A 24,523-nucleotide genomic window follows, 5' to 3' on the forward strand; every position below is an offset into this window, starting at 1 on the left:
AAAATTGCTCCACTTTGAGTTTTTGCCATTTCAATAAATAGCACAATTATCTACCCATATGCTCAGGCAAAAGGTCTAAGAGTTATTCTCAATTCAGTTTCCCTCATTCACTATATCCAATCCATTAGTGGCGGTCTACCTCCAAAATACATCCTGAATCATACCACCTCCACTGTTATAACTCCATGCCAAAACATAAGCATTCCTCACCTGAACTATTCCAATCAGTTAAGTGGTCTCTGTAATTCATCCTTTGTATAGCAGCAAAAGTGATCTTAAAAGATCACGTCTCTCCTTATTAAAATCCTCAAACTGATTCCAAATCTAATTGGAATAAAATCTAAACTCCTATAAGGCTCTACCTGATCCAGTGCCTCCAACCTCATCACCAAGGACTTCCCTTTCCATGTTTTCCATGTTCCAGCTAGGCTGGTCTTCTATCTTTAAACATGTCAGATTTGTTGTTTATCCTCCAGGAGGCTCACAGTACTTTTGAATCTGTGGCTCAGTATCTTTCATCAGTTTTAGAAGATCCTCAGCCACAATCTCTCACGTCTCCTTCTAGGGCTCCAATTTTATGTGCGTGTGTGTGTGTGTGTGCGTGTGTGTGTGTGTGAAACCTTTACACTGTTTCCCATGTCTTACACTCTGTTCTGTGTATCCCACCCTTTTTCTCTCCATGATTTAGTCTGGATATTTTCTTTTGTCTTATTTTCCAAGGTTTTCTTCAGTTGTGACAAACCTGCTGTTAAATACATCTGTTGAGATTTAGTTTCATCTACTTAGCTTTAAACATCAGTTATTGTATTTTTCAGTTCTAGAATTCAATTTGATTTTTTAAATAGTTTCAAGTTCTCTGATTTCCTGTATTACTGACTAATTACAATTATTGTAAAAAGTCTGTCTTAGATCTTCTCCAAATCTGTATCTTCCATGGGTCTGTTTTTATTATCTATTTTTCCTTTTGATTTTGGTCATGTAGTCATGTCTTTTAGTATGCTTGGTAATTTGTGTGTGTGACAACTTGAAGAAATAATTTTAGGCTCAGAGTAATGTTATTCTCCTCCAGAGAAGATATATTGATACATTTGCTTCTGGCAAGCAGTAAGGTCAGGGATTGAGCTAACCTTCATCCAAGCAGCGACTGAGTTGATTGGAAGTTGAATTTCAGTTTTTGTAAGGGTCGATCTATAGCCACTATACTCCTTCTTCTAGGATGAAACTCTTAGAGAGTCTTAGACTAAAAGCTAAGAGAGTCCCAGCTTAAACCTTAGAGAGACCCAACTAAAAGCCTGGGGTATTTACCAAGCCTCCTCTGCTGGTGGGCTCTGGACTCCATTGTTGTCCCCTTAGTCCTGTAAAATTGCCAGAATCTCAGCTCAGCTTCTTAGCCTCTCTGTCAGTGCTTTTGGCTCAGCTCCTTAGCTACTGCTTACAACTGAGCAAATTCTTTGAGGGTAAAAGCAATGCCAAATGTCAGGCTCATCTCTTTAAGCTTCCCTGGTCTATGATTCTAAGCCTCTTAAATCCTTACTGATGCAGCTTCTGATGCCTTCAAGCAGCTATTTTTAATATTTTGTCTAGCTTTTCTGGTTGTTCTCAGAGGGAAGGGTGGCCTGTAACAAGCCAGTCCATTAATTTCAGAAGCATAAATCCCCAGGTTTATTATAATCTTAGTGCCTGTTATGGAGCGAATTGTGCTTCCCGCAAAAATATGTTGACATCTTAACCCACAGTACCTCAGAATATGACCCTATTTGGAAACAGAGGAGTCTTTACATAGGTAATCAAGTTAAAATGAAGTCCTAATCCAATATGACTGGTGTCTTAATAAAAAAAGGGAAATCTGAACATAGACATGCACTGGAGTCAGACAGCTACAAGTCAAGGAAAGCCTTGTCTTCAGAGGGAGCATGGCCCCGCTGACACCTTGATTTTGGACTTCTGGCCTCCAGAACTGTAAGACAATAAATTGTGTTAAGGCACCCAGGTTGTGGTGCTTTGTTACAGCAGCCCTAGCGATCTAACAAAGGGCTTTTTAACTTTCAGGTCTGTGACAGTTAATTTTATGTGTCAACTTGACTGGGTCATGGGGTGCCCAGATATTTGGTTAAATATTATATCTTAAGGTATTTTTTGCAATGCAGAAAATATTTATACAGTTGACTTTACTAAATTTTCTTTATGGGTTCTCACTTTTACATAATAATTAGATAGGATAGGTAGAGTAAGTTCAGTAAATATTTCCATTTACCAAGCATGGTAAGAGAATGCTAGTGGTTCACCAATATCTCTTCTCTCCTTCTTTAGTGTTGGAATCTGACAGCCACTCAGAGACTACATTCACAGCTTTTCTTCCAGTTTGGCACGATCACATAGCTAAGTTCTAACCAGTAGGACATGAGCAAAAGCCATTAGCACCACTTTTGAGTCACGCATTAAAAAGGAATACATTTGTTCTCATGTGGCTTTTTCTTCTTTCTCACTGGTGGAGAGATAACAAGACTAGAGCAACTTCCTTGGATCTAAAAATGGGCACCATAGAGTGAAGATGGCAGAGCTGCTCTACCAGCCCTGGATCCCTTGGTTATTACCCTAGAGAGACATAAATTTCTATTTTGTTGAAGTTATTGCATATTTGGGTCTCTGTTTTAGCAGCTTATCATATATGCCTTAACTAATACACCAAACCATTATAGTCTGAAGAACTGGTTTATTCAGAATAAGCCCTACCTCAAGTAGCAAAAACAAAAAAGAAAAGTTAAAAAAAAAAGGAATTCTGAGTTATCCTCTACTATAAATTGGTTACATATTTTCCTTTCCTTAAAATTCAAAGACAGATCATCTTTCAAAAATCATGATTTAAACTCCATTTAGAAAAAGTTTCTAAAAAACTAAAGACAGAACTACCATATGACCCAGCAATCCCACTACTGGGCATATACCCTGAGAAAACCATAATTCAAAAGGACACATGTACCTCAATGTTCATTGCAGCACTATTTACAACAGGCAGGACATGGAAACAACCTAAATGTCCAACAATAGCTGAACAGATAAAGAAGATGAGGTACATATATACAATGGAATATTACTCAGCCATAAAAAGGAATGAAACTGGGTCATTTGTAGAGATGTGGATGGACCTAGAGTCTGTCATACAGAGTGAAGTAAGACAGAAAGAGAAAAACAAATATTGTATATTAACACATGTATGTGGAATCTAGAAAAATGGTACAGATGAACCTATTTGTAGGGCAGGAATAGAGACGCAGACGTAGAGAATGGACATGTGGACACGGGGGAAAGGGGAGGGTGGGACGAATTGGGAGAATAGGTTTGACATAAATACACTATCATGTGTAAAACAGACAGCTAGTGGGAACCTTCTGTACAGCACAGGAAGCTCAGCTTGGTGCTCTGTGATGACCTAGATGGGTGGGATGGTGGGGGAGGGAGGTCCAAGAGGGAGGGGATATATGTATACATATAGCTGATGCACTTCATTGTACAGCAGAAACTAACACAACATTGTAAAGCAATTTTACTACAATAAAAAAAAAAGAAGAAGTTTCAATGTAAGAGTCACAGCAGGAATTAAGGTAGCAAGGGAAGAAGGTAGAATGATTTACTTATATCTTGGTTAATCCTAATAACTCAATGAGGAAGTTATTATACCCTTATTTGGATGAGGAAAACTGATTTTTACAAGTCAGGAGAACTGCCTAAGGTTTCACAGTTAATAGATGATATATCTGGGATTCAAACCCAGGTCAATATGATGCCATACACACTTTCACAGCACCATCCTTCCCTTAAAGAAGCCTCCATTCAACTATTGCTGCTCCAAATGACTATTTTAGAGGTCTATTTTCATTAAAGGCTTAAAACCTATAAAACGTATGTATGTGCTTGTGATATATTTTAACTGAGTAAATTAGCAGTCTAAAAGAAACTGAAATATAATCATATACATCATAGTGCTATCAGTTCACTCAAAAAACAGAATAAAAAAGATAAAAATACAACTTTTTATCCGATACAGAAGGATGAAAAACTGGAGTGGAAAAGAATGAGGCAAGAGACTCTTGCTTTTCATTCTAAATAGTTCTCTATTTAATTTCTGAACATGTATATGTTATTACTTTGGTTATTTAAAGAATGTATATAAAATGTAAAACATGAAGTTTACATTTTAAAGCAAGTAGTTTAATTCACCAGTAGTGGTTTCCTAATGGATTTCTCTTTTTCACCCAAAAGAGGTAGGATATATATATGATATATATTAAGTTGAAACAATCTGAGATTGTAATTTTTTTAGATTATTGGTAATATGCTTCCACTTAATAAGTGGAAAAGGAACTATATAAAAAAGAAAACATGGACTTAGAATCAGAAAGATTTGTGCTTGAGTTCCTACTTTGTCAGTTATTAGCTAAGTGAATTTGGGCAAGTAACAACCTCTCTGAGCCTTGGTTTTCCTGAAAGTGGAAAAAGTAACACGTATTTTCAGGGTTGTTATTAGACACAAAATATGTAAAGTCCCTAAAACCAGTGCCTAATAAAGAAGAGAAACTTAATGAATGGCAGGATAGAGACATTTACAGCCCCCAAACTAATACAAATAATTATATGTATAGTGATGATGAGATGAAGGTTCTTGAATAATATTTTAATTTATAACTTCAGATTCCTCATCATATTTGTCATAGTAATTTAAAGTATGCTGCAAGTGTGAAGTGAAATTACATATAACAGTTCTAACAATAAAGTACAGCTAAATAAAGTGAGTCAGTGACTATGGAACTTATCATGATTTCTGAAAGGGGAGAAGTACTAGGCTGTTTTTATACCTTCCTCACAGATACTCTGTAGATACAAGGGTCTAGGATGCCTGTGGTGGCACTTGCACTCATTTTGCACATAAATGAGAACTTCTTTCTCCAGTGAACACAGTTTGCTTGCACCACCTCCCTGAGGAAAAAAAAAAAAAAAGAACCAGTTAATTAACTAGTATTGATGACATGTTAAAAAATAAAAAGCACACACACTCTTTCACTCAAGTCTATAATGCAAACATGATATATTAAAAACCAGTATTTGGAAACAATGAAACTTGAAGAAAACAAATTCCTAACAATGTGATCTGAAAATCTTTAGAAAGTTTTATTATCCACAGGAAACTGAAAAAAAAGTGAATTTACTTATCAGTTTAATCAATATAAACTGATGCTTCACTATTCATTCATTCAACACTCATACACATTTGTTTGTATTAGATGTGATGAGTGTGTGCCAGGTGATTAAAATACGAAGATCAGAATGACAGTGTTTCTAACCTTATAGGGTTTATAGTTTAGTGTAAGAGACAGAAATATAAACAATACTTATTCTAAAATGAACTACTGTCACAGTTTCACTCCTATTCCAGCCATAAGAGCAACAGCAGCTACCATTTATGGACAGTTTACCACATGCTATTTAATCTCACAACAACCCTAAGAGGTAGCTGGCATTGTCCTCACTTTAACAGGTAAGGAAACTGAAGCACAAGGAGAGAAGATAACTCTAGGTCATTTAGGTAGGAAGTAGCATAACTAGAATTTAAACTAGGCTCATTTAACTCAAAAGTCCACTTGTCTATTTTTTCCAACAACTCTGCTCTCTCAAATTTCCAGGCCTCTGTACATGCTGTTCCCTCTACCATTCCCTTAGAAAGGAGGATAATTATTCCTCTAACATCAGAAGAAAAGAAAGGCAGTGGGCAAAAATAAAGACAAAGCTGGAGAAAGCAAAAAGGAAAGGAAAGAGAGCCCAGGTTAGTTTTCATTTTCTTAGGAAAGTAATAGATGACGTTACTTCTACAGGATGATAGTAGCTGATGGGCGAGTTGCAAGTTTAAAGGCTGAGGACGGTGAATGTGACAGGGAGTCAACTTAGTAGCTGCCTCAGTGAATAAAATGAGTTTGTATTGGGGCAAATCAATTTGGTTTTATGGATTTCTCCATCAATGCACAGAAATCCAAGAACAAGAAGTGCAAAAACAAATATAATTTAAAAACCAAGTATGTGTTTGTGTGTGGTATGTGCATGTATGTTTACTTATATACATGTAAACAGACATGCAGAGAGGAGGGTGTGTGTTATATCATAGGTTTAACTGTCATAACTTAAGCTTTTTTTTTTTCATTAGGAAGCTTTAGGTGATTTAATGAATTATGATATGATGAGAATGTATATGTGTTCTTAGGGGAGTTTCCCTAGAAATCCAGCAGGGGTGCAATTTATCTGTATGGTCACAACACAGGCAGATTGAGAGTTGTTTGGCAAAGGACAGATCTGAAGGTGTTTGTCAGGCAACCTAAGGCATCCACAGTAAGATGAGCAGTAGCTAACCTGTATACTCAAAAATAGTGAATTAAAAAAAAATCATTGAATAATAATGAAAATAACAAGCAAGAAAAAATAAAACCAGATTTTTTTTTATTGTTGTTTCCCTCTCAACATCTCTTGGCCTCAAGACTTGGTCAAGGCATCAGCCATGGCCTCTGGAGCTTCCCAAAAAACGTATGCAAATATAACAATGTCCCAATACTCCTGGACCCTTCAAGAGTATGCTGAGGGCTTCCCTGGTGGCGCAGTGGTTGAGAGTCTGCCTGCCGATGCAGGGGACACGGGTTTGTGCCCCGGTCTGGGAAGATCCCACATGCCACGGATCGGCTGGGCCCATGAGCCATGGCTGCTGAGCCTGCGCGTCCAGAGCCTGTGCTCCGCAACGGGAGAGGCCACAACAGTGAGAGGCCCGCGTACCAGAGGAAAAAAAAAAAAAAAAAAAAAGAGTGTGCTGAGCTTCAAGGCACTTTGTTGCTCCTGTTACTGAGACCACCGATATAATGATCAAGAATCAGAGATAACATTAAAAAAAAAACCTGTTATTTTACTTTCCTGATAAAATTACATTAAAACTTCTGGTTAAGGATGGCAGTTTGGGTACCTGTATTAGCCTCTGCTCCCTCCCCAAAATCTTTTAAATTAAAAAAAATTTTTTTTGAAGTCACCATCACCAAGGACAAAGAGAACCAGACAGGAGACCAAAAAAAGTGGACAGGGACAGACAAGTGATAACTGATTAAGCAAACTGAAGAAAGCTGAACCTTAAGCTGGTAATAATGAAAGCCATGAGAAGGAATCTAAAATTGATCTTGAAGTAGAATGAAGGAAGCACAAAAGGCAGAAGGATTGATTGAAAACTGTTTTAGAAACAGAACCTCAGATCCTGTGACTCCTGCAGAAGATGGAGATCATTCTCCTGACAAGGTAAAACAAAGGGATCTCTGAAACACCTGACTTGAGGGCAAGGTATTGAAAATGGGATGATAGCATGACCATATTGGGGGGAGGTGGATTAAAGATGACTCATTGAATGCTGAAGCCTCCAATCTTCTCCCTTAACCTGCCTCCTCAGAATGCTGGAGCTAGGGCATATTCTTCAAGATGTGGAAAGAATATTCCCTGGGGAAGCCAATCAGCCCCAAAGAAAATGAGATGGATGTTGAGGGTTCCCAACAAAACAATCTACAGTGAAAATCTGAATCAATTAGCACCGGCCATATGCACAAAGCTAATTAACTTTTAGTGCTTCGTAGTAAATGAGCAGACACTTATCTTAATATGAAAGACAGAGATAAAAAAAGAGCAAAAAGCAACTTGAAGAAAACAAAGTCTATGCTGGAAGAAGAAAAGATTCTCAGAGAGAAAGAAAGTACATCTACCATACAGGAATAGGATGCTGTTAAATTTAAAAAAAGGAACATACAGGAAACTAAGAAGTACTCATGGAAATCAAAACTACTGGGCTTGATATTCTTTTTGTCATTCCAGATCCACTCTACCCTCTGCTGTGGCCCAGGAGGCTGGCTTTTACAGACTATATCAACCAGGCTCCCCTGCCCTCTGCCTCTGCATGTGCTAAAGGGACAAACAACTCAAAGATGGAGCACAGGAGGAGAGAGAAGTGGTGTATTTTTCTCCTGCTCCTTCCCTGTCAGGCCACGTGAAAAACAGGGAAGTGGTTGGGGACTGCAATTTTCCACAATATACCTTGTAGAACTTAGACTCTAAACTATATACATTTAGGGACTTTCCTGGAGGTCCAGTGGTTAAGACTCCATGTTCCCAATGCAGGGGGCAAGGGTTCGATCCCTAGTTGGGGAACTAAGGTCCTGAATGCCGCATGGCGTGGCCAAAAAAAAGTCAAGCAAAAAAATAAACTATATGTATTTATAACTTGGTTAAAATAAAAACCAAATTAAAAAAGTTGTCTAGTATTAAATAATCTGAAAATGGGAACAAAAGTATATAACATTGCAAGCCATTTTTTTCTAACTGCTTTAAAAAAAAAAAACCCCAGAACCTTCTTTATTGGCTAATACATGAAAATTAAATGGTATCTTAAAATGTTTTTCAGCCAATTATTCTAGAAATTATGTCATAAGTATAAAAAAATCCATTAATACTCAGTGCAAAACCCTAAAACTTTGCTTTATATTCTGCTACTTTTCATTAATTTGTGAAACAATTCCTCAGCAATACTAATTACAGAAATACATCTTTAGATTTTTACCTAGTTTAAAACGCCCTTATAATGTAGCAGCCTTTACATACCAAATGGTATATGCTATCACAAATGGAGGGCAGTTTTGGCCTGAGTAATAAAAATAAGAGAAATCAAGCAAACTTCATATGTGGGTCTTTTTCTTTAAAAAACACATAAGTAGGAAAGGAGTATCTACAGAAACATTGGTCTAGTTTGGCTAGAGAGTGGAGGAAGGCAACATTAAGTCTGGTAGACTTGGGAAGAAACAAGAGATTAAAAAACTTTACCATTACAAATACAGGTAGATAATTGATATCATAGTATAGAATAGAGGTGAAGAATAAGTTTTCATAAAGGATATAATGTTAAATCTTAAGGGAAAAGAGTATGCTTCTATAACCCTATGTTCCCATCTACTTACTACCACTCTCTTTCCCTTCAGATCCAAGCTCTTTGAAGATGATGATGACAACAATGACAGCATTTATTGAGTGCTTATACAACAGTCATTGTTGTAAATATTTTACATGTATTAACTCATTGAGACCTCAAAACAACTTTATGAGGAAGGTACTATTAGCTCCACTTTATAGATAAAAGAAAAGGAGAAAGTCAGTGACTTGTTTGGAACTGGAATTTGAAGACCTGACTACAGTGTAGACATTTTCCTTTCATTTCCTCACCTCTCAGTTACTTTTCCATGCCCTCAATCAGGCTTCTATCCTCCACCACTCCCCTGAAACTGCTCACCAGTGAACAATTAACTGCCAAATCCAATGAGTTCTTTTTTATTATCGTAGTTGACTCCTCTTATATGTTCTTGAAATACTCTAGTCCCTTTCTACTTCTGTGACTAGTTATTCTCAGCTTCTTCTGTCACCTCAAAATGCTGATGTCCACCACTTAAAATGTTGATGTCTCTATCTCTAGCTTTCTTTTCTTTTATGGCCTTAACTACTACGTATACACTGAGAATATATAAATTTAAAGTCTTCTACTTCAGTCATTGGATTAATATATCCACCAATTTACTAGCAATCTCCACCTAGAACTCTTAGTCTCTAGGAAAGTCTTTAGGCCTCTGACTTCTGTCCATAATGGTACTCACCAGTAGGCTGGTTACCCACCAGCTTAACTAGTTAGCTAAACTAGTCAATGGATTGCCCAGGTGCATATGTGATAGAGATTGCCAGTTGCTTATCCAATATCCAGTCTCGTCTCTTCTTTGAAAACAGAAACCTAGGACTTCCCTGGCAGTCCAGTGGTTAAGACTTTGCCTTGGGCTTCCCTGGTGGCGCAGTGGTTGCGCGTCCGCCTGCCGATGCAGGGGAACCGGGTTCGCGCCCCGGTATGGGAGGATCCCACATGCCGCGGAGTGGCTGGGCCCGTGAGCCATGGCCGCTGAGCCTGCGCGTCCGGAGCCTGTGCTCCGCAACGGGACAGGCCACAACAGAGGAAGGCCCGCATACCACAAAAAAAAAAAAAAAAAAAAAAGACTTTGCCTTCCAGTGCAGGGGGTATGGGTTCAATCCCTGGTCAGGGAGCTAGGATCCCACATGCCTCATGGCCAAAAAAACCAAAGCATAAGACAGAAGCAATATTGTAGCAAATTCAGTAAAGACTCAAAAAAAAAATCGTCCACATAAAAAAATCTAACAAAAACAAAAACCAAAACAAACAGAAACCTCATTTTATTCAGAATGGCAATTTGTGCAATTAAAAGCCTGCATTTTCCCATTCTTCCTTGCAGCTTGGGGTAGCCATGGGATTGAGTACAAGCCAATGATATAAATGGAAGTTACTGGGTATAACTTCTAGAAAGGCACAAGAAAAGAAACATAGTTAAGATATGTCCTTTTACCTTTCCTCTTTTCTTCCTTCCTCTACCTAGAAAACTGTAATGACAACAGTTAGAGTGTCAATAGCCATCTTGGACCATAAGGTTACCTTGAGGAAAAGCAATGTGATGATAGTGCACAGAGACAGAAGAAAGATGGGTCCCAATAATCATGCAGCCCTGTCTCCCTCCAAACTTACATCTTATTATTTAAAATGCTTATTTGGGGTTTTGTTATATGCAGCTCAACCAAATCCTAATTGATCTAGCCTAAGACTGATAATTCACAAATAAAAGAATCTATAAAATTCAAATGTTATTCTCATCATGGTAGGTGCTCCAGGAATCCCAGAGTCCTGTTCTCCTCATTTAAAATTACTGTATGAAGCAAGACAGGGTAAGAGGTTCCTAGCCCTCATCCTCTTACAGAAACAACTATTTGACAGACATCCACAAACAAAAGTGGCTTTGTGGGAACCTTGGGCTCCAGGTAGGAGGCTGTGACACTCTGATGGAGCCCAAAAACTAAGGAGGGCTGCTTTGAAAAGGCAGGCCTGCACCTCAGTTGGTACTAGATTTATTAATTTCCTTTGGTGATATCATGTTTACCTGACTCTTCGTGATCCGTGTAGTCTTGGATGGTGTCTGTGCGTTTGAAAGAGAAGACACCTCTTCCAGTCTTTACAGACTGGTTTAGGCAGGTAAAGACTTTCTCCTGCCAGAAGACTTCAATATCTCACTCACTATAATGGATAGATCATCCAGACAGAAAATCAGTAAGGAAACAGAACTGGACAACACTATGGAACCAATGGACTTAACAGATATATACAGAACTTTCTATCTATCAGCAGAAGGATACATGTTTTTCTCAAGTGCACATAGAACATTCTTCAGGATCAATCACAAGTTAGGTCAAAGGAAGTCAACAGATTTAACTAGATCTAAATCACTCCAAGTATCTTTTCCAGCCACAATGGAATGAAACTAGATACCAATAACAGTAAGAAAATGGGGAAATTCATAAATATGTTGAAACTAAACAACATACCCCTGAACAACCATTGGTTCAAAGAATAAATCAAAAGGGAATTAAAAAAAATCTCAAGATAAATAAAAACAAAACCACAACATACCAAAACTTATGGATTGTAGCAAAAGCATACTAAGTTTACAGCAATAAACACTTCCATTGAAAAAGAAAGATCTCAAATAAACCTAACTTTACACTTCAAAACCTGAAAAAGAAGAAACTAAGCATAAAGTTAGAAGACTGAAGGAAATAATAAAGATTACAGAGGACATAAATCAAATAGAAAAAAATCAACAAAAATAAGAGTTGCCTATATAAAAAGTAAACAAAATCAACAAACCCTTGGCTAGATAAATTTGAAAAAAGAGAGAAGACTCAAATAAAATCAGAAATGAAAGTGAAGATATTACAACAGATGCTTCAGAAATAAAAAGGACCAAAGGGGCTATTATGAACAATTACATGCCAACATATTGGATGACCCAGAAGAAATCAATAAATTCCTAGAAATACACAACTTATCAAAACAATCAAGAAGAAAAAGAAAACCTGAACAGACCAATAAAAAATAAGGAGATTGAGTCAGTAATCAAAAACCTCTCTACAGGGGCTTCCCTGGTGGCGCAGTGGTTGCACATCCGCCTGCCGAGCAGGGGAACCGGGTTTGCGCCCCGGTCTGGGAGGATCGCACATGCCGCGGAGCGGCTGGGCCCGTGAGCCATGGCCGCTGGGCCTGCGCGTCCGGAGCCTGGGCTCTGCAACGGGAGAGGCCACGGCAGAGGGAGGCCCGCATACCACAGAAAAAAACAAAACAAAACAAAAAAAAACCTCTCTACAAAAAAAGGCCCAGGACCAGCTAGCTTCATGGGTGAATTCTACCAAATACTCAAAGAAGAATACCAATCCTTCTTAAACTTTTCCAAAAAACAGAAAAGAGGGAACACTTTGAAACTCATTTTATAAGCAGCATCATCCTGATACCAAAGCCAGACAAAAACACAAGGAAATAAAACTACAGGCCAATATCCCTGATAAAGATAGATGCAAAAATCCTCAGTAAAATACTAGCAAACCGAATTTAACAAACTATTAAAAGGATAAACATATGCAAAATCAATGTGATATATATACCACAGTAACAGAATGAAAGATAAAAAACACATGACCATCTCAATAGGTGCAGAAAAAAGCATTTGACAAAATTCAACATCCATTTATGATAAAGATTCTCAACAAAAGAGGTGTAGCAGGAGCTTACCTGAACACAGTAAGGACCATATATGAAAAGCCCACAGCTAATACCATAATCAATGGGGAAAAACTGAAAGCTTTTCCTCTAAGTGCTAGTACAAGGTCAGAAAGCTCAGTCTCACCACTTCTCTTCAACATTGTACTGGAAATCCTAGCCAGAGCAGTTAGATAAGAAAAAGAAAGAAAAGGCATCCAAATTAGAAAAAAGAAGTAAAATTATCTTTATCTGCATGTGACATTATCATATATGTTGAAAATCCTAAAGACTCAACAACAACAAAAAAGATTAGAACTAATAAATGGATTCAGTGAAGCTGTAGGATACAAAAATCAACATTAAAAAAAATCAGGGTATTTTCTAGACACAAACAATGAACTGCCCAAAAAGGAAATTAAGGAAACAATCTTATTCACAATAACAACAAAAAGAATAAACTACTTAGGAATAAACTTAACCAAAGAGGTAAAAAACTTGTAAACTGAAAATTATAAAACATTGATGAAAGTTAATGAAGACACAATGGAAAGATATCCTGTGTTAACAGATTGGAAGAATTAATATTCTTAAAATGTCTGTACTTCCAAAAGTGATCTACAGATTCAACACAATCCCTACAAAAATCCCAATGGCATTCTTTACAGAAATAGAAAAAACAATCTTAAAATTCACATGTAACCACAGAAGACCCTGAATAGCCAAAGCTATTTTGAGGAAGAAGAACAAAGCTGGAGGCATCACATTTCCTGATTTCAAAATGTATTACAAAGCCACAGTAATCAAAACGGTATGGTATTGGCATACAAACAAATATAGACCAATGGAACAGAATAGAGAGCCCAGAAATAAATTCACCTATGTACACTCAACTGATTTTTGACAAGGGTGCCAAGAACACACAATGGAGAAAGGAGAGTGGTGCTGGCAAAACTGGTTATCCAATGCAGAAGAATGAAATTGGATCTGTAATTACCTCACACCATAAAAAAAAAATCAACTCAAAATGGATTAAAGACTGAAACATAGGACCTGAAACAGTAAAACTATTAGAAGAAAACAGAAAAAAAGCTTCTTGACATTGGTCTGGGCAATGATTTTTTTGATATGATATCAAAAGCAGAGGCAACAAAAGCAAAAATAGACAAGTGTGATTGCATCAAACTAAGAAGCTTCTGCACTGCAAAGGAAACAATTAGCAGAGTGAAAAGCAACCTATGGAATGGAAGAAAACACTTGCAAACCATATTATGTGATAAGGGGTTAATATCCAAAATATATCAGGAACTCAAACAACTCAATTGCAAAAAACCCAAATAATCTAAGTAAAAAATGGGCAAAGGACTTGAATAGACATTTCTCAAGTGAATAGATACCAAAGGCCAACAAATATATGAAAAGATGCTCAACATTGCTAATCATCAGGGAAATGCAAATCACCACAATGAGGTATCACCTCACACCTCTTAGAATGGCTATTATCAAAAAGACAAAAGATAAATGTCAGCAAGACTGTGGAGGAAAGGAAACCTTTGTACACTGCTGGTGGAAATATAAATTGGTAAAGCCAGTATAGAAAATACTGTGAAGGGTCCTTAAAAATTAAAAATAGAATTATCAGGGGATATATGTATATGTATAGCTAATTCATTTTGCCATACAGTAGAAACTAACACAACATTGTAAAGCAACTATACTCCAATAAAAAAATTAATTAAAAAAATAGAGTTATCATATGATCCAGCAATCCCACTGCCATACAGTAGAAACTAACACAACATTGTAAAGCAACTATACTCCAATAAAAAAATTAATTAAAAAAATAGAGTTATCATATGATCCAGCAATCCCACTTCTGGGTATATGTGCAAAGGAAATGAAATCAGTATCTTGAAGAAATAGATGTATTTCCATGTTTACTGCAGCATTATTCACAACAGCCAAGATATAGAAACAACCTAAGTGTTTTGTCAGTGGATGAATGGATAAAGAAAATGTGAAACATATATACATATACATATATATATATTACATATATATGAATATTATTCCACCACAAAAAAGGAAATGCAGTAACATGTATGGACCTGGAGGGCATTATACAAAGTGAAATAAGCTAGACATAGAAGGTCAAACACTGCATGATCTCATTTACATGTGGAATCTCAAATAGTCAAACTCACAGAGACACAGAGAATGGTGGTTGCCAGGGTTGGGAAGTGGGGGAAATGGGGAAATGTTGGTCAAAGCATATAGAATTCAGTTAGGCAAGATAAGTAAGTTCTGGAGATCTAATGTACAGCATGGTGACTATAGTTAACACTACTGCATTATATACTTTAAGTCTGCTAAGAGAGTAGATCGCATCGGTGAGGTGATGGATATGTTAATTAGCTTGATTATGGCAGTCATTTCACAATGTATATGTATATCAAAACATCAAGTTGTACACCTTAAATATAAACAATTTAAATTTGTCAATTATACCCCAATGAAGCTAAAAAATATTACTGTTTGAATGAAATGCTTTGGAACCTATCCATATTTTTCATGACTTGTATAGCCCCACCTCATGAAGCCACAGATAAACTCAGGCCCACTTGCTAGGGATTAAGACACTATCTAAACACATGAATATCGCCTCCCAAGCAGCAGACTGACATGTGAGCTAGGACTTTGGAACAGGTTCTTATGTGAGAGTAAGAAAGTCTAATGAGCCAAGAGATCAGGCTGGGATGAATTGGGCTATGAAAAGTATACTCATCTATTAATTAACTCACAATGTGGCACAGTAAAGAATCCTTACTGGAGGAGAAACCCAAAAATGATGAAGGCAGAGGATACGAACCCAGCATAATATTCTGGACAATACACTGCCAACCATAGTAAACAATAAATATTTGTGAACTGAACACATAAATGTCATTCATGGGCTACAAATGAACAAGTCTCAGCTACCAATTCCTGCCTGTATTACTTCACAACTATTCCTAAATCAACCTCTTTCATGTGTCTAGCCCCACTACCCTAAATCCGTCCCTCAATAGTTCTTCCCTGAAATACGGCAACAGTTTCCTAAATGGCCCCCATGCAAACCTACCTTCCTCATGTTACCAGAGAGCTTCTTCTAAGATACAAATTTGGTAATGTCGTTCTTCTGTTTAAAATTCCTCACTGCTTCCCCATCTCAGATTAGGTCCAACCTCCTTCACATGGCATCTGCATGATTAGGCCCCTGACTATCTTTAGTCTCATCACTTGACGCTTTCTGTCTCATACAAATTGTCATTTTCCATTTACTTCACACTATTTCTCATCTGTATGCCTTTGTTCATGATGTTTTCTTTCCCTCGTACTCTATCTACTCTCCCTTTCAACTACTACATTCACCAGTTTAATTTTAACTCATTTAGATTAGTTATTACCCCCTCTAGGAATCTTTCCCTGACTCAGCCTCCAGGTGAAAGCCTGGTGTCCTGTATGACCTGGACTGCCTTGGTCCCCTGAATACCTCAGCGTCCACCATTCCCTGTCCTACAGCACTGCCACCCAGGGGAGGGGCTGACAGGAACTGGCTGAGTTGGCCTCCTCCATCATTACATTCAGTCCTCATCTCCCAGGATGTGGTCCTAATTTCCTTTATCCTTGCCTTGTTTCTGGCAGATTCTCCTATGAATATATATTTCAAATGAACCAATATTGTAAATAAAAAAATTTATAAGCCTAAGATATTCCTGACTATGCTCTTTCTTAACAGGAACTCAAGTAGAAATAAATATGTTAATTTAAATAATATTTAGATTTTGTACTATCAAAATAATAGCCCTGGAGTTTGAAACAATTTATCCAAATAAAAAAATTTTTGTGTGCTTAAGGCAATCACTCAGAATTTTTTTTGTGGTAATCTTTAATGCATACAACACACACACACACACACACACACACACACACACACACACACACACACACACAGCGCTGGCAGAAAGCTGTCCAGACAACACAAACAAAGTGGCCAAGTTAGTTTGTGACAGTTTGTTATACTGATGGGTTACCATGGAAACAAACTCAGACTACTTGGCAACCGAGACAAAAGTCACATTAGTAAATGCTTTCCATTATGTGACTCATTGATTTCCTATGAGTCTTATACGGTTGCTAACCATTTTCAAGCAACAAAGGAACAGAATATGATTCGTGTTGATACTGTGGAAAGCCAAGTATTTGTAAGATAAAATGATAAAGTTGCTGACTGTGAAATATGTAAGCAGGGGACTTAACAGAAGATAAATGTTGCTATTGCCATTGTTTATGCTTCAAAGAGTCAAAGAAAATCTAAAAAGTCTTAAAAAAATAATATAAAATGAAATGAAAATTATGGATCCATTTTTTATGACTGCTTAGTTACTGTACCAGCGAACTGCATTACTTAATATTCTAAGAATAACTTGCACATGTATACTCTGGGCACATACTAAAATTATGCCATATCTTGGTAACGCAAAGCAATTTTTTTTCTGGACTTTTTTCTTTCTATTTAATATTTTTTAAAATTAATTTTTATTGGAGTATAGTTGCTTTATAACGTTGTGCTAGTTAAAGCATTTTTAACTTGTTAAAAACAGTGATAAAAAACTGCTATGAGGAATGCAAGCTGTTTTGCCAGACAGCATTATTGCACGCATGTTAAGAGCTTTTATCCAGAGCCAGTCTGCCTGCGTTCAAATTCTGCTTCTGCTACTTGCCGGTTGTCACTCTGGACACAGTCCTTAAACTCTCTGCATTTCCGTTTCCTCCTCTGTGAAACAGGGATGGTAATAGTACTTATATCTCATGGGAATTTTGGGAAACCAACCGAATTATTACACTCAGTATTTGAAACAATGCCTGGTTTATAATGGACCTCAATAATAAATGCTAGAAATTGTTACTGTCAAGGATATAAGTAGTTCTAAGTCCACTTACATTTGTCCTCCACAGAGAAATAATGGTTAAATTTATGAGTAGAGAATTTTCTTCAACATTAATGGAGATTTCTATTTTATGAAAGATATATAGATTCCTGAAAAAATGAACCTTTGGAAACTGAGGCAAAAACAATATTTTGGGACTCCAAGGATAAATTAGATCTATAAAGTTGTAACTTTAAAATACAACACTAAGGGGCTTCCCTGGTGGCGCAGTGGTTGAGAGTCTGCCTGCCCATGCAGGGAACACGGGTTCGTGCCCTGGTCCGGGAAGATCCCACACGCCGCGGAGTGGCTGGGCCCGTGAGCCATGGCCGCTGAGCCTGTGCGTCCGGAGCCTGTGCTCCGCAACGGGAGAGGCCACAACAGTGAGAGGCCTGCGTACCGCAAAAACAAAACAACAACAACAACAGAAACAAACAAAAAACAACAACACTAAGGATTAATGAATCTCTCATACCCCAGATGTTATTTTTGGCTTGAGGAACTCAGTGGACAGTACCACCGTTCAGTGGAAAAAACTGAACACAAGATTTTTTTTCATTCATTCACTCAGTTGTACATTCATTTATTTTGCTGGTAGTGTTAGTGAGAGAAATGATAATCCAGTTTTGGACATCTTGAGGTTGAGGAACCTGAGAGTCCCTGTGATACTGTAACTTATCAGAAATATATATTTGTTCACTCAGATGACCAAAATATACTTCTCATATATATTTGGTCTTCATCCACTATTCCTGGCTCACAACTCCCCAAACCCTTGGAATGTGCTATGTTGATATGGATAAAAGTGTCTTTTGTTATGTGAATGATGTGACTTTCGGACCTCGAAGGAGGTTGGGGGCTGGTAGCCAGGAGAACCAACCATGTGATTAGAGGACTGGAACTTTTGGTCCCACCCCCTGATTTCTGTGGAGGGGAGAGAGGCTTTAAGGTTGAATCGATAGCCACTGACCAATGATTTAGACAATCCAGACTATATAATGAAGGCTTCATAAAAACCCAGAAGGATAGCGTTTTGGTCCTTTTCCTGACAGCTTCCACATCCGGGAACCAGAATGTTTCCATGTGCCACCATGCTAGAGTCTGGAACTCTATGGAACACTGACACATAAGGTATAGGAGAAGAAGGGGGCAGGCAAAGGAGACTCAGGTGTAACAGAGAGAAACAAAGGAGATCATGTTATCACCAAAAGATTTTTAAGAAGGAATTGCTCAACAAAATCAAATGTGGCAGAGAGATCAAGTAAGATAAAGATTAAAAAGAAGCAACAGTGAAGTCACTGATAACACTGACAAATTTAGTTTCGGTGAAAAGGTTGGGGTGAAGGCAGATTACCATGGGAAGTAGAGACAGGGAACACAGACAATTGATTTCAAATATTTTAGTAATAAAGTGGAAAAAATTAGGGTGGCAGCCAGATGGGGATATGGGGTAGAGTGAGGATTTCATTTTAACATGCTTTAGTGTTATAGGAGAGAACCAGGAAAGAGAAAAAGTCAAGGATCTGAGAGGGTATGAACGATGGTGCCAGAGGGGACTCACTGCTGTGAATGTCAGACGGGATGGGATTCAGACAATAGCTGGGGGGACTGGCCCTGGACAGAAGGGGCTCCTCTTGCATCATGAGGAGGGGAAGAGAAAGGACCAAGCTCCAAAGCAGGTGAGTTTGTCAACAGATCACTGTTCATTGCCCAGAACTGTTCTAATGAGAAATTTCATATAAAAAACAGTACTGCTTGGTATATAGTAGGTCCTCAAATAAATGTTTGCTGAACACTTGCTTGTTAATAATCTGCTGTACATAACAAAATAATGTTTGAAGGCTCATGTAAGAAAGACTGCTGTTCAGTGACTTGGCAGATGTCCTAATGAGAAATTTCATTTTTAAAAAAGTATGTAAAATTATGCCCATTTTTATAGTATGATAATTGACTAGTTAATAATTGTTTTTATGAGTAAAAATGTTTAAACTCAAATATGAATTTACATTTACCTAAAGAGACATGTATTTTTTAAGTTCCCTCATATATACTCACAGATCACTCTTTCTATATACTTTTGGATCACATTTCTAAACATCTAATACAATTAGAATAATATAAAAAAGGAAGATTAGCACCCAGGTCAGTTTACATATAGTTTAGTTTCTTTCTTTTTTTAAATAGAAGTATAGTTGATTTACTATACTTGTGTTAGTATCTGGTGTACAGCAAAGTGATTCAATTATATATATACTTTTGCATATTCTTTTCCATTATGGTTTATTATAGGATATTGAATATAGTTCCCTGTGCTATACAATAGGACGTTGTTGTTTATCCATCCTATATACAATAGTTTGCATCTGCTAGTCCCAATCCCCTAATCCTCTGCACCCTCGCCCCCCCGGCAGCCACAAGTTTGTTCTCTAACATATAGTTTCCTATTCATAACTTTTCAGCTTATCAGCCAGTCAAAAGGAAAGCAGGATGGCATAATGGAAAGAGAAAAGGACAGAGAATCAAGATGTTTTCTAGGATAAACTATATAAGTGACTTTGGACAAGTCATTTAACCTCTTGGGACCTCAATTTCCTCATCGAGTAACAAGTGTTGAATTAGGAGCTACGTAGAATCAAAATGAATATTTTTGACAAATATTTTATCATACATGAATATTAATTTATTTTTCTGTAACTATACACATTCTACATAGCATCACTTCTTTAGTTTCTAGAAAGGACAGTACAGATGAAAACGTCACAATAAAAAATGAAATAACAGGAAAAAAAATCCTAATCTAAGAAAAGACCCATACTAAAAATTTAAGAATACTATTACAGTCTAGGAAATTTTAATGAAAAGAAAACTACACAAAGCTTCCCAACTTTCATCAGGTAAAAAGTCCTTCAATATATGGAAAATTAAAATCAGGTTATATACATAGGAATGAAAATATGTCCTCCACAACCCTTAAAAACAAAGGGACAAGGGAGTAACTACAGAACTCAGAAGCAGATGTGAACTATGGATTCCATATCTAGCCAAAAAATGTATTGTGTATGAAGGAAAAATAAATATTTTGTGAGGTATGCAAGGACTAAACTAAACAAAACAAAGCAAAAAACTATCACAAGTACCCTTTCTGAATAAGACACTTAAAGAACTGTGCAAGAACAAGAAAAATGAATTACAAGTTAGAGCTTAACAATCAAAAAAAGGCAAGAAACCAATTCAGTAGGTTACCTGTTCTCTAAAAAATATTTTACTTTTGAACAAGAGGACTTTTTTTTCCTTTCTTTTCTGAATTGTCTAAAGGCATGTGTGAAAATACAGCTGTAAACGGTTTCTTCAATCACTTTTTCAATCAGCCAGTTTCCAGATCAAGAAATGAAGGCCCCTTTTTTGTCTGAAGACTAAAGACCAAATTCTTCAACTACACATTTACCCCTCCAACGTCTGCCCTCAGCCTCTCAAATCTGACCCCCTCTGATTATCTTCGATGACTTCACCAAACTGAATTATCCATTACTCCCTACCCAGACTATGCACACCTGCCTGCATGCTGATCTTTTCCTTTAGGATGCTTTCTAGCCTTTTCCTATGATGCAACCTCATCCACATGATATAGGAAAGGAAACAAATCTTAAGACTCAGAGTACCTGTGCTCAAGTCTAATTTCAACACTGAATGATGTTGCACAAATTACTTTCCTTTACATAAGTTTCCTCTTTTATGAAATGCTTTGAATTCAGCTAAATGTATTAATATAAATTATATGTATAGATACTTATACACCATATAAATTGGTAAACATGTTGCCTGAATCTATAAAATCTATAAAAACTTACTGCAAAGGGTAATTTAGAGATACAAAGGATGCAGGCACACAGAGAAAAGACACAGCAAGAAGGCAGGGATCTGCAAACCAGAACCAAACTCAACCACACCTCGATCTTGAACATCCAGCCCCCAGAACTGTGAGAAAATAAATTTCCATTGTTTAAGTCACTCAAAAAGAGGGTAATTTGAAATTAAAAAGATATATATATGTACAAACATACATATATCACTGTGTAAATATCTATATATATCTATATAACTGTGTAAACTACAAAGAGTTACGAATCAAGATTCACTAAAAAGCTTTAAGAGTTACGAATCAAGACTTCACTAAAAAGCTTTATCTATGATGCGTTTCCTGAGCCCCTGGGCAAAATTATTCTCTTGTTCCTATAAACTCCTGGGACGTTTTACACGCACATCTGGAGCTGCCTTGCAAATGAAAGATACTGAGAGCAAGAGAAATAGGAATTTACAAAGTTTTGCTGTGTGTTAAAAAAGTACTCCTTTGCACAACTAGGGCACCTACCAGGAACTGGTGGGGGACCATGGACACCTAAGGGGATGGGAGGAACCCCCAGCGACTGGGTAGGATGTGGGGCGTGGGGGGAGTGAAGGGAGAGGAGAAGTGGAGGCCAGACGGGACTGGCGCCCCTGAGGGGCGGCTGGGGGAGACGAAGGGATCCCACACCCAAAGCGGGAAACTGGGGAACCACTGGGAGGGCAGAGCATCAAAAGGCAGCGTGGCCAGGTTCCCCTGCCCACTTGGGCTCCCAGGGACCTGTTGAGATCCCAGGTATGATCCTCTGCCCACTAGACCCCCTCCAGTGGCGTGAGTCCTGAGGGAGTGGGAGGGAGGGAAGGGGGAGCAAAGGTAAAGGCCGGACCTCCAGGACCGGCACCCCTGAGGGGTGGCTGGGGGAGGGGAGGAGTTCCTACACCCAGTGGGACCCACTCACGGTTAGGGGGCCAGTGGTGAGGGGGGAGACCCTGGGGGAGACAGTGGGGCCCTGACGGGCATGAAGGAACAGAACCGGGCCAGTGCTCTCCCTGTGAACTGAGGCACCAAGAAGCCTGTTGGGCTCCCAGACCTAATCCTCTGCCCTCGGAGCCTCCCTCCTGCCGCACAGAGCCCAAGCCCCGCCCCTACGCCCCCACCCAGGGCCCTACCTCTACACTCGGAGACCCTCTCTGAGACCCCCTCCAAGGAGCTGGGCCTAAACCCCACCCACACACCCTCACTCAGTGCCCTACCTCCAAACTCCGAACTCCACACACCAGAGGCTCTCCTTTCCACATGCTGCCTTTCCCCTTCTGCACAGGTCCTAAGCAGAGGCCCCGCCCCACACTTGAACATCGCCGCATCCAAACCCCCGCCTCTGCCTAAGTTCCACCCCCTGCCTCAACTCCACCCCTACAGCCAAGGCTTTTTTTAATTTTCTTTTTTCCTCTTTTAGATGGGGGTTCTGTTTTACCTTGTTGATTCCCTGTTGTTGATTCTTTTATATTTTTATTTTTCCTAATAAATCTTTTATTTATCTAACTTTATTTTATTCTTTATACTTTGTTAGTGATCTCTCCTTTTGGCTTGTTCCACCCCCCCACCCCTTTTTATTTTTTTCTTTTTTCTGTTGAGGTTTTATTTTACTTTGCTGCAGTTGTTTCAATTATAGTTTTATTTTTCCTAATATAATTTTTATCTTACTAGTTTTATTTTGTTTTTTATTCTTTGATACTGTACTTCTCCCTTTTTCTTTCTTTCTTCTTTTTCTTTTTTTACCATGCCACAAAGCTTGCGGGATCTCAGTTCCCAGGCCGGAGGTCCGGCCTGAGCTCCTATGATGGGAGCTTCAAGTCCAAACCACTGGACTAACAGAAAACCTCAGACCCCAAGGAATATCAATAGGAGTGAGGCCTCTCGGAGGTCCTCATCTCGGCACCAAGACCCAGCTCTATCCAACTGCCTGCAAACTCCAGTGCTGGACGTCTCAGGCCAAAAACCAGTAAGACAGGAATACAGCACCACCCATCAAAAAAAAAAAAATGAAATGACAAAAAAAATTTGATACAAATGAAGGAGCAAGGTAAAAACCTATAAGACCAAATAAAAGAAGACAAAATAGGCAAGCTACCTGAAAAAGAATTCAGAGTAATGATAGTAAAGATGATCCAAAATCTCGGACACAGAATGGAGAAAATACAAGAAACATTTAAAAAGGATCTAGAAGAACTAAAGAGGAAATGAACAGTCATGAACAACACAATTACTGAAGTTTAAAATACTTCTAGAAGGAATCAATAACAGAATAACTGGGGCAGAAGAATGGAGAAGTGAGCTGGAAGATAAAATGGAGGAAATAACTGCCAGGGAGAAGAATAAAGAAAAAAGAATGAAAAGAATTGAGGACAGTCTCAGAGACCTCTGGGCCAACATTAAACGTAGCAACATTCAAATTATAGGGGTCCCAGAAGAAGAAGGAAAAAAAGGGTCTGAGAAAATATTTGAAGAGATTATAGTTGAAAACTTCACTAACATGGGAAAGGAAATAGTCGATCAAGTCCAGGAAGCACAGAGAGTACCATACAGGATAAAACCAAAGAGAAACACGCTGAGACACATATTAATCAAACTTTCAAAAATTAAATACAAATAAAAAGTATTGAAAGCAGCAAGGGAAAAGCAACAAATATCACACAAGGGAATCCCCATAAGGTTAACAGCTGATCTTTCAGCAGAAATTCTGCAAGCCAGAAGGGAGTGGCAGGACATATTTAAAGTGATGAAGGGGAAAAAACTACCCAGCAAGGATCTGGGTTACTCTACCCAGCAAGGATCTCATTCAGATTCGATTGAGAAATTCAAACATTCACAGATAAGCAAAAGTTAAAGAGAATTCAGCACCACCAAACCAGCTTTCCAACAAATGCTAAAGGAACTTCTCTAGGCAGGAAACACAAGAGAAGGAAAAGACCTACAATAACAAACCCAAAACAATTAGGAAAATGGTAATAGGAACATACA

The 24,523-nt window shown here is 38.1% G+C and overlaps 1 protein-coding gene across 1 annotated transcript in view; it reads right to left on the reverse strand.

Moving 5' to 3' along the window:
- EEIG2 (EEIG family member 2) overlaps nt 1-24,523 on the reverse strand; it is a 104,692-nt gene that overhangs the window by 55,426 nt on the left and 24,743 nt on the right. The window contains exon 2 of the mRNA XM_024119875.2: nt 4,854-4,974. Coding sequence (XP_023975643.1) covers nt 4,854-4,974 — 121 coding nt within the window. The remainder of the gene's footprint in view (nt 1-4,853; nt 4,975-24,523) is intronic.

The sequence above is a fragment of the Physeter macrocephalus genome, chromosome 4 (assembly GCF_002837175.3).
Source record: "Physeter macrocephalus isolate SW-GA chromosome 4, ASM283717v5, whole genome shotgun sequence".
NCBI classification, from domain to species: Eukaryota; Metazoa; Chordata; class Mammalia; order Artiodactyla; family Physeteridae; genus Physeter; species Physeter macrocephalus.